The following is a 16196-nucleotide window of genomic DNA, read 5'->3' on the forward strand; positions in this document are numbered from 1 at the left end:
ACTCAACAATTACATTTGTCATTTCGCTGGATTTTAATGTAGGTATGCTGCTCCGACGATGGAATGGTGTTTGCTGCCGCTCGGGCCCGAGTTCTCCATGCTTGTGTGGTAGAAGCAATCAAGCTGCCGGAGCTGAATTAGAGTGGTGATAAATCTCAACGCCGTTTCGGGTGGAAAATGATCTTAAACGGTGTCCGTGGTGGGGATTAATTTATGATGGAAAGGGTCTGGGTTTCCCAGGCAAGTCGTGATGGATCGTGGGTTAATGGCTAGAACATGATGCAGAATACGTTCAACATAGATTTTAGCACTTTGTAGAACAAATAATTTCTAGATATAATAACTGGTTTTATTATGTTTTTAAAGTAGACATAAAAGACTCATAGTTTTCAAGACATCCTAGAATTCGGAGAAGAGGAAGGAAAAAGAAACAGAAATGATAAAGATAGAGAAAGACCAAAAGCATCAAGATTAAATTTTGATCATTAAAACCATTATAAAACCAAAAACGTTACTAATATATGTTGGAAGTAGGAACGTAGAATTGTGTTCCAGCATCATCACACCTATTTTCAGTTGTCATCCATAAGCTTCAATCAATATCAATCGAAAGCTGCGTGAATAATCAATTGAATAATTTCACAATCGGAATTGTCTGCATTCCCCCCCATCACCAATTCAGGAAATCATTTCAATTTATCGTAATTACATCGCACTGTTTGCCGGCTTTTTGTGCAAACTTTGCACAAAATCAACTATCAGGTTGAACCTGGATGCATTCGTCGTTCGACACAATCGCCCACCCTCCCTACTGGATGCTGACTGTTCCATCGTCGTCCGTCAGACAGATTGGATCGTTTAGTTTTAATTGAATACACCTCACTCTCCTCACCCATAAAATTGAGAAACTTTATCGCCCGGTTGTCAGTCGTCGTCGTGCGATGTGCTGCCATCCGTCGTCGTCGTCGCGGTCAACCGACTGAAGGAATTTATTTGTGGAAAAAATATATTTGTGCACTGAAAGAAGGGACGAACTGCAAACAAATTTAAAAGCAGTTAACACGTATAAAAATAAGAAAAAATTTAATAAATATTTTTTCATATTTTTACTTGCTCCTAATTTTCATTTTTTTTGTTTCTTTATGTTTCAATACCCGGCAGTTTGTTCTGCACTTATTTCACTTATGTTTTCTTCATTTGTTTCTTTTTAGTTTATTTCATTTACTTTTCTTTTACATTATTTTGATCTACTTCATTCAGTAAAATTTAAAAATATTTTTTTTTATTTTTTTACCTTTTAAAAATTCAATATTTTTGTTTATTATTATTCCATTTTTCGAAATTTTAATTTTTAGTTGACTACTTACAGATTGATCACTCGAGTTCTCCCTTCTTTAAGTGCACATTGCTCATTACACCCCCTTCCAAGTTGGAATTTTCAACCTACCTGAAAGCCATCGTAGGTCCACGAGCCGAACTTCATCTCGCAGCGCTGGTCGTCGAACGGGAACCAGGTGATGTCGATCTTGCAGGTGGACTTGAAGATGCCGGGCGGCACGTACAGGCAGGAGCCATTGTTCCGGACGACCACGTTGGTCGGGTAGGTACCGTCGAAGCCCTCGTCGGCACTGAAAAAGAACAAAAGAAGTGAGATGAGAAAGTGTTGAAAGATGGTTGAAATTGAATGTTTCAATGGGAGGTTACTTTGAAGTTCATTGCTTGATGATCCGAACTAAAAAGAAAGAATCATTGATTATTTATTACTGTATTCGGAAACTTTTTGAGACAATACTAAGGCAATCGTATTGATACTTTGAAGCAGTTCTGCTGTCATTTGGGCCACTTCAATATCCATATGGCTTAGCTAAATAGTTTTTTTTTTTTATCTTTATTAACCTTTCAGGACGCGCGCCATCAAGCAACCGAAACTTCACCGCACTCGCGCTGTATACGACGAGTGAGGCTTTTTGATGGTGTTGTAAGGTACCCCGGGGCAAGTGAGAATCGGGGGCAAGTGAGACCTATTGCTAGTATTTTTTTTATTATTTATTTTTAAGACTAACATTCTTCATGGAAAACATAGGTATCACACCTACGGATACTTTGAATACAAAAAATGTTATTGTTTCAACCATAAAGAGACCATATACGATATTGTTGTTCACATGTAATTTTCAATTCACTAGGTAAGATTGTCGTGCTTTACTACATTCGTCGTTTAAAAATAGATTTGTTATTCTACAAATACTTTTTTGGTTTCAGGATAGTATTTGGAATTCATGCAAATGATTTCAAGCGAAAAAGCTGTATTTTATTTTTATTTATTACCTTTAGTTTAGTGCATTTCGCTATCTGGGACAAGTGGGACCTATGAAATTAAACAAAGACAATTTTATGGGTTCATCTCGCCTTGCCCAACCTAAGATGAAATTAGCACGAAAGTCAATAAAAATTGACGCGTTAAGTAATCTACTGTTGAATTATACTTTATTACCTCTATTTAGATGATGAAATTCTTGTTAAAAATGGTAAAACCTTGGGTAAAACAAAAAAAAATCTAAAGCATGTATTTTTTATGTTTTTTTTTTCTAAATATCTTCCATTTTTCACTTAACGCTGCATAATGCATTCTTCTGAGCATTCGGGAACCGTCCATTAAAAAGTAAAATAGGGAAATGGCCTTTTCAAAATTCATGATTTAAAAAACATTATTTAATGATCGTAAGATTATGTAAGTGAGAAGATATTACTGCAAATCTCGAAACCCCAGATTTATTATTGGTGATAATCATTAACTATATAATATAAGACCAATTTTCGAAATCTTTTGTCTCTTCTCTTTACGGCGCTTTTTGTATAAAAAAATCAATTTATTTTGCATGAGCTGCTAGAGCTGATTCAATTTCCCCCAGCGATTGGTTATGTGTTACGTAATTTATGCATGATACCATAAACCTCTTCTTATTTTAATCTCTAAACATAGTCATTCATATAAGAAATTTCCGGGAAGGTAAGCCCAGCTCCCTGGGTTAGTGGGTTGGTGTCAGGCCCTGCGAGCCAGCCGTAAAAAAGACTAGCACCGGAAAATCAACAAGAGAAGAATGCGAACCGATACCAATGGCGACGACCACAGCGACGAAAAGGAACTTGCGATTGGAAGCTCGGTACGTGGAACTGCAGATCTCTCAACTTCATCGGGAGCACCCGCATACTCGCCGATATACTGAAGGACCGCGGGTTCGGAATCGTAGCGCTGCAGGAGGTGTGTTGGACAGGATCTATGGTGCGAACGTTCAGAGGTAATCAAACCATCTACCAGAGTTGCGGCAACACACGTGAGCTGGGAACAGCTTTTATAGTGATGGGCGACATGCAGAGGCGCGTGATCGGTTGGTGGCCGATCGACGAAAGAATGTGCAGGTTGAGGATCAAGGGCCGATTCTTCAACATTAGCATAATAAACGTGCACAGCCCTCACTCCGGAAGCACTGATGATGACAAAGACGCATTTTACGCGCAGCTCGAACGCGAGTACGACCGCTGCCCAAACCACGACGTCAACACACTAAGATCAGCTCGGTATTTTCCCCATCTTTTTACTGAGTTCTCAACAGCAGATTTAACTCGGTACGCTCGGTTATTTATTTTGCGGATATTCTGTAAATGAGTTACCGAGCTCAGCTCACAAACTGTCAAAAGTTACTGAAGCACGGTAAATATCGTTACTGGTAAACGGTAAATACGATTACCGAGTGTACCGAAATAAATCTGCTGTTGAAAACTCAGTAAAAAGATGGAAAAAATACTGAACTCAGTGAAAAAATTACTGAGCTGGAACATCTGAATCTTAGTGTGAAGATCATCATAGGGGATCTAAACGCTCAGGTAGGCCAGGAGGAGGAATTCAGACCGACGATTGGAAAGTTCAGCGCCCACCAGCTGACGAACGAAAATGGCCTACGCCTCATCGATTTCGCCGCCTCCAAGAACATGGCCATTCGTAGCACCTTCTTCCAGCACAGCCTCCCGTATCGTTACACCTGGAGATCACCACAACAAACGGCCTATTATGGGCTCCAGCAGAAACTGCGGTCAAAAAAGATTCACCCACGCACCAAATGTACCATGTACAAGACGTTAATAAGACCGGTGGTTCTCTACGGGCACGAGACGTGGACGATGCTCGAGGAGCACATGCAAGCACTCGGAGTTTTCGAGCGACGGGTGCTAAGGACGATCTTCGGCGGCGTGCAGGAGAACGGTGTGTGGCGGAGAAGGATGAACCATGAGCTCGCTGCACTTTATGGCGAACCCAGCATCCAGAAGGTAGCCAAAGCCGGAAGGATACGGTGGGCAGGGCATGTTGCAAGAATGCCGGACAACAACCCTGCAAAGTTGGTGTTTGCTAACCATCCGGTTGGTACAAGAAGGCGTGGAGCGCAGAGAGCACGATGGGCGGACCAGGTGGAGCGTGATCTGGCGAGTGTTGGGCGTGACCGAGGTTGGAGAGCTGCAGCTGCAAATCGAGTATTATGGCGGCAAATTGTTGATTCAGTATTATCATGAATTTGATGTTAACTAAATAAATGAATCATATAAGAAATTTCTGAATAGGTCCCACTTGCCCCGTGAAACACAGTAAATGAAGATCTGCTGCACTTTTCATTATATGCATAATATATGGAGTGTAAAAATTTTGAAACAGTTTCAATGCACGTTAATAAGTACAAATATACCAACAACGTCTTTTGGGTCCACTGGAATTATATAAGAATTTGTGTTCTGAAACTTTTGGAATGACAAAACCAAATGAGCATTTTTTTAGGTCCCACTTGCCCCGGGGTACCTTACTTTTTACAACAGCGCGCGTCCTGAAGGATTAAAGAGCTTCTTAACGCAAGTATGTTGAACCGAGTTTTGCAATGATCCTACTAAGAACTTTATGCCGTTCATTAGGGTCTGTCCATAAACTACGTAGACTCTTAGGGGGGACGAGAGGGGGGCCCAGACAACCAATTTGCACGTATAATGAAGTTTTTGTTCATGTTATACGTACTTTTATGCGTTAAAGTTACATCGCATAAGATGCAGCAAAAATGCCTTATGCGTACAAAAGTGGAGGCGCTATACGTGCATTGACGGAACAATAATAACGCTATATGACTTGAAGCGATATCTTTTGCGATGCACCGTGTGCATTATTGCGACGTAACTCGGCATCTTATGCGACTTAATAAAATTAAAAAAAAAAACAATTCTTTTCAGCTCGATATCGAACTAATGACCTCTGGATTGTCGAGCCACACTTCACACACAACACCAAACGCTACATATGAAACAAGCTGATTAATTATCATGATATTCTAACTCATCTCAGTGTTTGTTGGAATGCACTTGGTTCACTTGCGCTGTGCGTGTTTGGCAGGCTAAAAACGACGAAGCACAATTTCTTGTACAGTTTTCCCTGCCCCTCACTGGCTAGCGCCTCCCATTGTTGATTATCAAGCCAACAACAAAACAAATAATGATGACTTTGCAACCATAATAATGGCTGTTCACTTTCTTGTAGCTTTTTGGCACTGCATCCACAGAAACTCTTTAATAGTTTTTTTTTTACTTATTCGTTTATTTGGAAGGCTCGGGCGCCACAGGGGCATAACAGAGCCAAAACCATTTGTACATTATCCAAAACATTAAATTACTTAACCATACAAAAATAGTTACAATTAATCAATGAAAAAAATCTATTTGATCCACAGTGAGCTTACAAGCAGCTGCTATCCGGAGTGTATCCTCATCGATATTGGGTTTCTCATTAATGTTTAGACTACTGTGATAATTTGAGAATCCACTGAAACATCATTTCCCAGCGAAATTTCACATTAATCAAGCTTATTTTGTTTACCTGTTGTGCATCCGACGCCCCTATCTTGAACTCAACCGAACTTGTGCATGCCAGCCGCTGCGAAGTCGTGTGCGAAATTCGACTGTGATGATAATGAATTTCGGCCGAGTCTAAATGGGTGCAAATGTCGCAATAAGCTGTTGACGCTCATTTCCATCGCTAATCCATTCGTATGTAGGGATACGCACTCTCCTCTTCACACAAGTTGTGTCGGGAACCAAGGTGCGACTGCAACCACTTTCGCCTGCAGAAGTGTTGGTCGCGTTCGTAACTTCAGGCATCGGTTTGCTGACGGCTGAAACAACAGACCGGTGTTGCTTCACCTCATTCCTCTTCGCCTTCTTTCTCGATTTTTTATTGTATTGTATATTCCACTGCTCGGACGCCTCTCCAGTAGCAGCGATCTCTTCTTTCTCGTGTTCGAGTACTAACGATGAGTTCTTTTTGTTCCCATCTCTCTTTCGTTGCTCTTGCAGCGTTGGACAATATCTTTTAAGATGGCTGTCCGACTTGCACGAGAAGCATTTTGGTTTCCGTCCATCGTAGACAATCCTTCCTTTACGGTTATGAAAATAAAGCACCTCTGGGATCTCCTGGTCGATGTCCATGTAGACTCCGCGTACTCCAGTGTACATTTCAAGTTGGAACTCAGATGGGAACCTTTCACGCACGATGCGTTTTATTTTCCCGTACTTCGAAAATACAGAAGCTAATTTCTGATCGGACACCTCCGGCGGCAAGTCGAAAATACGCACATAGCGAGTATTTCCATTCGCAACGGACATTCGCACCATCACTTGTTTTCCATCCGTGTAATGAAACGGAATCAGCTCAGGATTATTCTCAAACGAAAATATCATGGCTTCATCGTTTCGGAATCGTATAAAAACCTATTTTTCATCCGGGATTTTATACGCGGTCTCCATCATTGTTCGATCACCGGCAAGCGATTTGATAAAACAAGCCATGTCAGCAAGTGTTGGCTGAGCAGCATTCTCCGGGAAGACAAAAGCTAGTGTGCTTTTAACCGTCGCTTCACCGCACATTTCGATCGTAGATGAACGTACACGATTATATGAAGCAACGAGAAACCACTTACGAGCGAACGCGTCTACTCCGATCGAGATGTGATCGTGCACTGTCTTTAATAGTTATCACATATCAAATTGCATTATGTCAACATAAATGCTTCTAGCTTATGCGAGTTTGTATGCACACTTTAACGAGCTTATTTGTACTTTTTTGCGATTTCATCCATACACCAACGCGAGGTAAGCTGACAAGACAATAAAAGTACCAAGCGAAGTCGTATAATCATCGCAGTGCGCAATTATGCGAATTCAATTGACACTTTGCGAGTTCGCTGGCACGCTTTTGCGAATAAGTAAAGTTCATCGCAATAAAACATCAGAATACCATCTACTACGATGTACTCATACCTTGTAAAAGTTGATTTGTATTCTTATATGACTTTACTTGATACATCGTAATAAGTTCAAAAAATAACATCATATGCGATGAAAATATCCAGTCAGCCGTACATATATGCAGTAGTGACTTAAAATAGTATTTTATACGATGTACGTCGTGGTTTCCCAAGCGCCTCCTTTTGGGTGGGTGGGGGGTGGGGGCAACGGTCTGACCAAAGTCTACGCTATATACAAATTTTGAAAATTTTGTATGGACAAAAGTGTACGAGAGGGGGAAAAGGAGGGTCTGAGATGGTCAAAAATTAGTCTACGTAAGTAGTTTATGGACAACGCCTCATCACAATTTCAAATTTTATGTAACTCATTTTAGTATCGTAATGGCCTATTTTCTACACTGGTTCATTAGGTAATGAGTAGCATACTGAAACAAAGTAACATGATGTTTATAATTCTGGAACCCCCAAAAATCACCTGAGTCGACCCTGAGATCCCCTTGAACGCTTCTGAGTTCTCATTTGACCCCCCTAAAACGCCTGTGAGATCCTCTGGAACTTACCTGGAACCCTCTGAAAAATGTCCCTGGGGCCTCATCGAAATCTCCCGAAGCGTTCTTGAGACCCCTTAAAGCGGCAGTCCCAACTAACATTTTTGCTACATAAGATCTTAAAAATACTTTCACTAGAGCTGGGACCTCCTAGAGCTTACTTGAAATGCCCCTGAGACCTGCTGGAACTCCCCCAAAGACCTATAAAGCCCCCTGCTAAACCCCTAGAACCCTCTTAAAGCACCTGAGATGACCCTGAGACTCCCTTAATCGCCCCCTAAGATCTCCTGCTATTCCCTGAAACCACCTTTCAAGCCTTCCTGAGGCCTCATGGATTCTCTGAGACCACCAGAAACGCACCTGAAACCCCTTCAGATACCCTTGGAGACCTCTGTAGAACCCCTGAAAACCCCTAAGATGACTCTGAGATCCAGTGAACCGTATTGTACATTTTTTTCATTATCGTCGCAATGCCTATACCGTCATGACTAATGTTTTGCATACTATCGTCACATACTACATTCATGCTGCCTTCGATACATAAATGTCGTTTACCATGAATGTAGCATATGGCACCATGATTGTAACACAAATCAAGACGATGGGAGTACGACATGTCAGTTTTGCAATGTAGAGCTGGAGTTCCAGTGGTTCCGAAAACTGCGAAAGAAAAATAACGATAACTCGTGCTAGAGGGTGTCAGGGGCGTTACTAGGGGTCTGAGGGAAAGGGGAGGGATAGTTTAGGAAGATTTTGGAGGTTTATTAGGAAATTTTAGAGGATTTTGGGGGTTTCGGAAAGTCACATGTGCATTACATGGGGTCCGAGGGGGTTTGAGGGGGATTTCGGAGGCATTCCAATAAGCTTAAGAGCATTTTCGGCGGATTTCAGAAGCGTTACGGAGGCGTTACATGGCGTTTTCGGGGGTTTCGGAGGATCTAAGGTGCGTTACATGGAGTTCCAGGGGGTTTAAGGGGGATTTCGCAGGCATTCCAAGAAGCTTTAGAGCATTTTCGGCGGATTTCAGAAATGTTACGGAGTTGTTACATGGCGTTTTCGGGGGTTTCGGAGGATCCAAGGTACGTTACATGGAGATTCAGGGGGTTTAAGGTAGATTTTGAAGGCATTCCAAGAAGCTTCAGAGCATTTTCAGCGGATTTCATTTCAGAGTCGTTAGAGAGGCGTTTTTGAGAATATCGAAAACCTCCAGTAGTGCCCTTATATTGTCCCCGAAACCCCAAGCGCCATATTGGGAGCCATTGACTTTTGTTCCCCTGCTCCATTGGTGGTTAGGACCCTCGCACAATCCGAATATCGTTGTCTCTGCTTTTTCACACTTCTGGTTCCTAAGTTGTATGCCCCGTTCGCAGTTTTCGGAACCACTGGGATTTCATTAGTACACTCAATTTGCCAATCCAGTGCACGTGTTGACCCGAGTGGTCAAGGCGAATTTGTCATCCGACTAAAAAGACGACTAAAACCTGCCCTGTTAAAACTACAACTCATCTTTTTATTCAAATTTTAAACCTTATATATAATTACAATTTTTTGGTTATTTTTCTCCCCCTACTTAACTTAACTTAAGCGCCTAGCGTCACATTCTCCGCTCTCGCTCTCTTTACTAAAGTACCAACATTCTAGTACTTCGAAACGCGAAATTAAAGCGCGAGAGAGAAAGCTCGCGTCTCTTACTTAGTATCTAATTGGAAGCGGCTAGAATGCTTCCTTATATGAGTCACATGTTTTATTATGTTATACTCCGGTAGTTATGCATTCTTTTTGGCTTACCGTATGCCAACTAGAACAGGTAGAGACCTGCTGAAGCAAACTAGGTCACCCGCTGACCAACTACCGCGTATGATTTGTTTATTTCGCTTTCGCGCATGTCACATATGATGATGCAATAATTTAAATGTACCGTATGTAGGTAGCCACCATCCTAGCTTGAGTCTTGCTCATGATGATGCAAATGATCAGTTAATGAAAGCAAATAACTAATGAAGAATGAATGATTAATTAATCAATTAGGCTATGGTTGGTTCACCAGTACATTTTTTGGCGTCATTAAAAAAATGTCACAGTCAGCCGTGAATGTTATTTCTGGTCATGCGTGAATGTTTTTGTTGCATGATAGTCAAGATCATACACCCACGATTATCATGTTAACTTCAGTTTTTGACAGTACATTTTGGATCACTGCTGAGATCCCCTGAAACACCCTTGAAATCCAATGGAACTTCCCTGTAACCCTTTGATATGAGCCACTGTGGCTACCCGGAAGCCTCCTGAAACACTCCTAAAACCACCTGAAGCGACTTTGAGACCACCAGGTTTCCAGTTAGCCTAGTTAGCCTAGTTAGCCTAGTTAGGCTAAGGATATGGATCGCCAATCCGGAGACGGCGGGTTCGATTCCCGGTTCCGGTCGGAAAAAATTCTCGACTCCCTGGGTATAGTGTATGATTGTACTTGCTTCACAATATACACAATCATGCAATGGCAGGCAGGAAAGCCCTTCAATTAATAACTGTGGAAGTGCTCAAAGAACACACTAAGTTGAAGCGAGGTAGGCGAAGTCCCAGTGAAGACGTATAGCCATAAAGAAGAAGATGGAGACCTTCAACACCCTTAAATGCCTCTGAGGCCCCTTGAAGCGCCCCTGAGGTCACATGAAACCCCTCTGAAACACCTTGAAACGCCCCCAAAACAGCATTCGGATTTCTTCTGAAAACTCCCCGAAACGCCTCTGAAACCTCCAGGTACTCCTTCGAAACCCGTTGGGACCGCTTGAAACGCCCGTGAAATTTCCTAAGAACCCTTGGGACTCCTTTGACACACCCCTGCGACCTCCTTGTACTCCCTGAAACCCCTGCGGACCCCCTGAAACGCCCCTGCGCCCGTGTTTTGCTGTCCCCCATAAACGTGCCGTGACCACCGATGTCATAGTTACTGTCATTACCCCGTAATCCAACACAGCAGTTTTTGGAATTCACTTACAAAAAGACGAAATTTGAAGTTTCAAGATTGAGTTATAGCAACAAGTGCCCAAAATTGGCCCCTCCGCCCAAATGATCCCAGATCTTATTAATAACCCGGTCTTCTCGGCTCGTTTCTAACAACTGACACAACGGTCATCGCGATCAGCAACTGACAGTGGTCATTCCGATCCACTTACTGTAGCTGGCACTGCGGTTATCTAGATACGCATACAGTAACTTATTTCGCGGTCATCCCAACCCACTTTCTACAACGGATACAACTGCTATCTCGATCTGCTTTCAATAAACAATACTACGGCCATCCCGATCCATTTTCGACAACCGGTATATCCAGGCCCGGATTAAGGATTGTGGGGGCTCGGGGCCGAGGTGGATGTGCAAGGCTTGCAGGTACAAACGCGATGAGCAAGAAAGTTTTTCTTTGTTTTTGAACAGTACTTGAGCAAAACGGAAAATATAATCAATGTGTAGCAAGCAAAAACGGTTTTAGTGGGGGTCTTCAAAATGTGGGGGTCTTCAAGGTTCGGCCCTGGATATAACGACTATTTCGATCTACTTACAACAAACAATAGCAGAGCCGAGATGAACCAGCCGAGGGCTGAAAATCTCGATAATAAAGAAAAATAATAATAAATAATAATAATAGCAGAGCGGTCACCCCGATCCGCTTTCGACAACTATTACAGCGGTCATCTTGATCCAATGAATTATCCATATGTACGTTGAGATAATTGATGATCATAACTCACCTCACGGATTGGTTTCCCGAAACTTTGCGCTTTGAGGAAGTCAATACAACTTACACTGTCTTCAGGCTACAAAGACTGAACATTACTAGACAACAACAGACTATGCAAAACACACACACACACACACACACACACACACACAGAAAGAGAAAAGAAAGAAATTTCTTGCACGCAAAATTGTGAGCAAGTTCCGTACTGCAGATAACCTGTAATTTTATAATCCGATGGAGAATTGTATTGAAAGCAATGGAGGTGATGTTGATACAGTGAACTCGATGTAACAATTTTAAACTAGTGGCAAGGTGGAGAGTTGTTCATTTGTGCACACACAAAAGCATCCGAATTAAATGCCCAAACGACTGACGCCACTCACCGTACGATCACCAAGTCGACCAAGTATTCAGGAGGTTCACTAAAGTACTCTACACGGAAAGAAATTCTGAAAACTACACTTGACGTAAATATTAGAAGGTTTAAATTTCGATTTAATTCCATTCGATTTTACATAAAAAAAACTTCTTGAACGCAGTTGCTTACAAAGCTTCATACTGTTGACAACTTGTAATTTTACAATCCGATTGAGAATTGTGTTAAAAGCGATGAAGGTCATTTTGTTACCGTGAACTCGATGTAACAGTTTTGAACTGCGTAGGAGCTTCGCCAAGGATTCTGATGTTTAATCTTCCAGTATTCAGGAGTTAAAAAGATTTTTTTTTCAGAAACTTCACTAGGAATTTCTCGAGGAATTCTACGAGGAAATTCTCTAGCAATTTCACATGGGAATTTCTCTAGATTTCCACTGGAATTTTATAGGAGTTTTACTGACACTTCTTCCAGAGGGATTGTAACATAAAGCTGAATTCCAAAAGGCTGAATGCACGAAAGGCTGAATGCAGAAGGCTGAAATCAAGAAAGTGTAAAATAAGGCTGAAATTACAAAAGGCTGAAAATTCGAAAATGCATATATAAACTATAACACGCTTTCCTTTTCTTGGAGTAACGCCCGAATTGAGATCGAGCCTGCTTCTCAGCTTCGTGTAACAGGCACGAAGATACTCAATGCCAAAGGGAGTCAAGAAAATTTTCATAATGAAAAGCTCTTGGTCCGAACGCGAATCGTACGTGTAGCCCTCAGCATGGGTTCTAGTTTCGAAACTGAGCTTGTAGTGAAAAAGCTAATGGTGCATGCCAACGAACACGAAAAGGAACTGATAATATTCATATCGTTGATTTATCCTTCTTTAAAAATGAGCTATTCTTTTGAGTCATGTTGTTTTGGAAATGGCTGTCATTACATTGGCCTACCATGAACTAGGGACTGTAGGACGGTCAATCGTCAAGCTCAAGCAAAACCAGTACGAGTGCCACGGCTGAGTAATCGACCAACAAGCAAATTTTTTAATAGATCGTAAAATCAATGAATGTATGTAATTATTCCCAATTGGCGTAATCTGTTTGTGTGAGTTGTTAGTATTGAGGCTAGCCTTTTGGCTGGGACGTTTCAAAACTTGTCGAAGCACTGTTTCAGTCTTATGTTATTTCAGCCTTTTGATGCATTCAGCCTTCTGTTATTTCAGCCTTTCGTGTTTCAGCCTTTTGTACGTAATCCCATCCAGAAGTTCTACAGTAATTTTCTCTAGAAGATCCTCCAAGAGTTTCTTCAGGAATTTTCCAGGAGATCTTCCGGAAAAACCCTAACGTTTCCCACAGGAATTCTTTCAAGAGATCTCCCAGGAACTCCTATGTAGAGTTTCATTGGGAATTCTTCCATTAGTTCGACTGAAAATGTATCTAAGAGTTACATTGGGAATTCCTCGACGTATTTCACTGGGAATTCATTCGAAAGTTCCACTGGGAGTCCTTCTCGAATTTTCTCAGGGAATGCATCTAGGAGTTCCACGGACACTTCCTTCGGCAATTCTTTCTGAGTTTCCTTTGGGAGTTCCACTAAAAATTCCTCTAGAAATTTCTCCGTGAATACTTCTAGGACTCTTTCCAGAAATATTGGTTGGAATTCCATTGGAAATTCTTAAAAAAAAAACTACAACGGTAATTTTTCCTGAATTTCTTCTATATTCAGAAGTTGAATCCAGATTGTAGAAGTTCCTTGGTAATTATCTGAGGAAATTCTTCCAGAAGTTTCATTGAGATTTCTTATAAAAGCACCGCCAGGAATTAGTCCGAAAGTTACCCCCTGTATTCTTCCCGAAATTCAACAGTGGTTTTTTTTTGTCAGAAGATTCACAAGAAGTTTTTCCAGGAGTTGCTCCTGAAATTTTCCAGAAGTTTCTGCGGAGATTCTTTCGAAATCGGTTCCTGCGGAAAATCTTCCCAACGTTTCTCTGGAAAGTTTTACCGAATATTCGGAAATTCGTACAGATATTCCTCCAGCACTTTTTCCAGAAGTATCATAAGAAATTAATACGAATTTATTTCGAAACATTATTTCAGTCCGGGGCTTGTACAGGAAATTCTTTCGCTATTTCTTTCGAGAGTTTCTCGCGAGTGCAAGATTCCTTGGTTGAAAGCTTCCAAAAGAATTCCCTCAAAAAGTTCCTTCGGAAGTTTCTCTGCAATTTCATCTGGACTGTTTTCTGATTTATTTTCCATCGAAAGTTTTTCCGGATTTTTGTTTTACAGAAGATGCTGCGGGATTTTTTTTCTCAAGATCCTTTAGGAATTATTCTGGAAGTTTTCCGTGAAATCTTCCTGAAATTCCTCTAGGAATTCTTTACGAAAATCCTGTGGGATTTTTTTTTTCGGAATTGTTTCAGTTCATTCACTTTCAATACCTTCAAGAAGCCCTGCAGGGGTTACTCCGGGAGTTCCAACGAAGTTTTTGTTTCGGTAACTCTTGCAGAACGTATTATAGCTCTTTTTTCGATTTTTTTTCCGGAAGATTCCCGGAAAACCCTCAAGAAGATCCAGCAGGCATTCTTCCAGGAATACCTCCTGTTTCCTTCCCTTATGAAGTTTCTACTACAATGAGAAAAAATCTTTAAAAAGATCTCGAGATATTTTTTCCCGAATATTCTTGAGATGTTAAATATTGAGAGTAAAGTTGTGAAAAACAGACAGGGGTAGGGCGACGCTTCGAATTGAGTTAAACTTTTTATTACGCAGAATCGTTACTTGTTCTGTGACTTTGCGAGTTACAGCGCTGGAATAACGATATGGAATCGATGGTTCGAATCCCATCTGAACCAAGTGGTATTTTTTTTTTTTTACAAATTAGCCTTTCTTTTTATCAATTATGCGCAGATTAAAGTTTTTCATCTAGACTCAACTCCAAATCGTGTTCCCATACTTCTGATTTCTTCCAACATCTCCCAAACCCTCCGCGTTTGATGTGGTTCATCACTTGTGTCTGCAACCACTTCAAAGTGCACACTGTTTGACTCGAACGATCCAGTAGAGGCGAACCATTCCCTCATCAAACAACACCCCGGAGTTCTTATCCCACCGAAAAAAAAAACGGACGATTTTATCACCACCACCAATTGCCAAGAACCCGTAGCCTGCGGGAAGCAAAAAAAAAAAACAGCCGACGAGAAAACCTCTTCCGTTTACCATCGATCCGCAAACATTCGTATCGGTATAAATATTTATTCGACTCCCAACCAACCAACCAAACGAACGGCTGGATTCCGTTGCGCCGAGCCCCGGTTCTCGGTGGAACTTCGAGTTTCGGCTTTTGAATTGAAATTCTTTACGATCTTTTTCACCCGCATTCGGTTCATGCTTTTCTTCGACGTTTAGAGATGGAACCGGCATGGCCGGTGGTGGGTGAGTATAGGTATTAGGTATGCAATATGTTTGGGATGGGATGCGATGAGATTGAACCATTTGGTATTGCTTATTTCGACATCACTGCCGCAGATGGACTCTTATATATCTACATAAAGCGGTTGAGCTGAGATTTTTTCTTAATCCGGTTGTCTGATGTTGGGGAAAATCAGAGCTGGTACTCTGGATACAGATGCATTCTCGTGGAAAAATGGAGGATAAATGTGCTGAAAAGCACGTTGTTGATTGAACTGTATCGGATTTTGTATGCACCGTTCAAAATATAGTATGCTGGAAACGCAAATTATCAGAAGTTCCGCTTTGCATGACAATATAAGCTTTAAATTTCTATATAAACTAAAGGTCTTAAGGAACATGAAAGCTGCTGAAGATGCTCTTCGAAATTTGTTCAGAACTTTAAAGTTCCGAGAACATCTATTCGAACACGACATGGACCCAGGAAGGCCAAATTATTATTGAAAACGTCGTATGTTGGAGCAGCATTTTACCAACTCATACTGCCAGAGCCGAGAAATCCCACGTTTAGAATCCACACTCGTGAAGCCAAACGTTACACAGAAGGCAAACTTTAACATAGGTACCTATTAATTGAATGACGAAGTTCATACCAAAAAAAAAATGTAACGCAATGGATTAGATCCACTGTTACTGCATGATAGCCCCAAGCTGTACCACAACACAAAAGTAAAAAGAAGTGCGCTCACTCTTGCACATGTGGATAAAGTCTTACTTGAATTATTTCGCCTTGAGTCCCCGAAACAACG

The 16196-nt window shown here is 41.3% G+C and overlaps 1 protein-coding gene across 1 annotated transcript in view; it reads right to left on the bottom strand.

The window, feature by feature from the left end:
- Positions 1 to 206: 206 nt before the first annotated feature.
- The window catches only part of LOC134288389 (neuronal acetylcholine receptor subunit alpha-9-II-like), a 46327-nt gene continuing 30337 nt past the window's right edge, over positions 207 to 16196 (bottom strand). The window contains exons 2-3 of the mRNA XM_062853133.1: positions 1448 to 1628; positions 207 to 269 (exon numbers count right to left, since the gene is read on the bottom strand). Coding sequence (XP_062709117.1) covers positions 207 to 269; positions 1448 to 1628 — 244 coding nt within the window. The remainder of the gene's footprint in view (positions 270 to 1447; positions 1629 to 16196) is intronic.

Source organism: Aedes albopictus, chromosome 1 (assembly GCF_035046485.1).
Source record: "Aedes albopictus strain Foshan chromosome 1, AalbF5, whole genome shotgun sequence".
Taxonomy (NCBI): domain Eukaryota; kingdom Metazoa; phylum Arthropoda; class Insecta; order Diptera; family Culicidae; genus Aedes; species Aedes albopictus.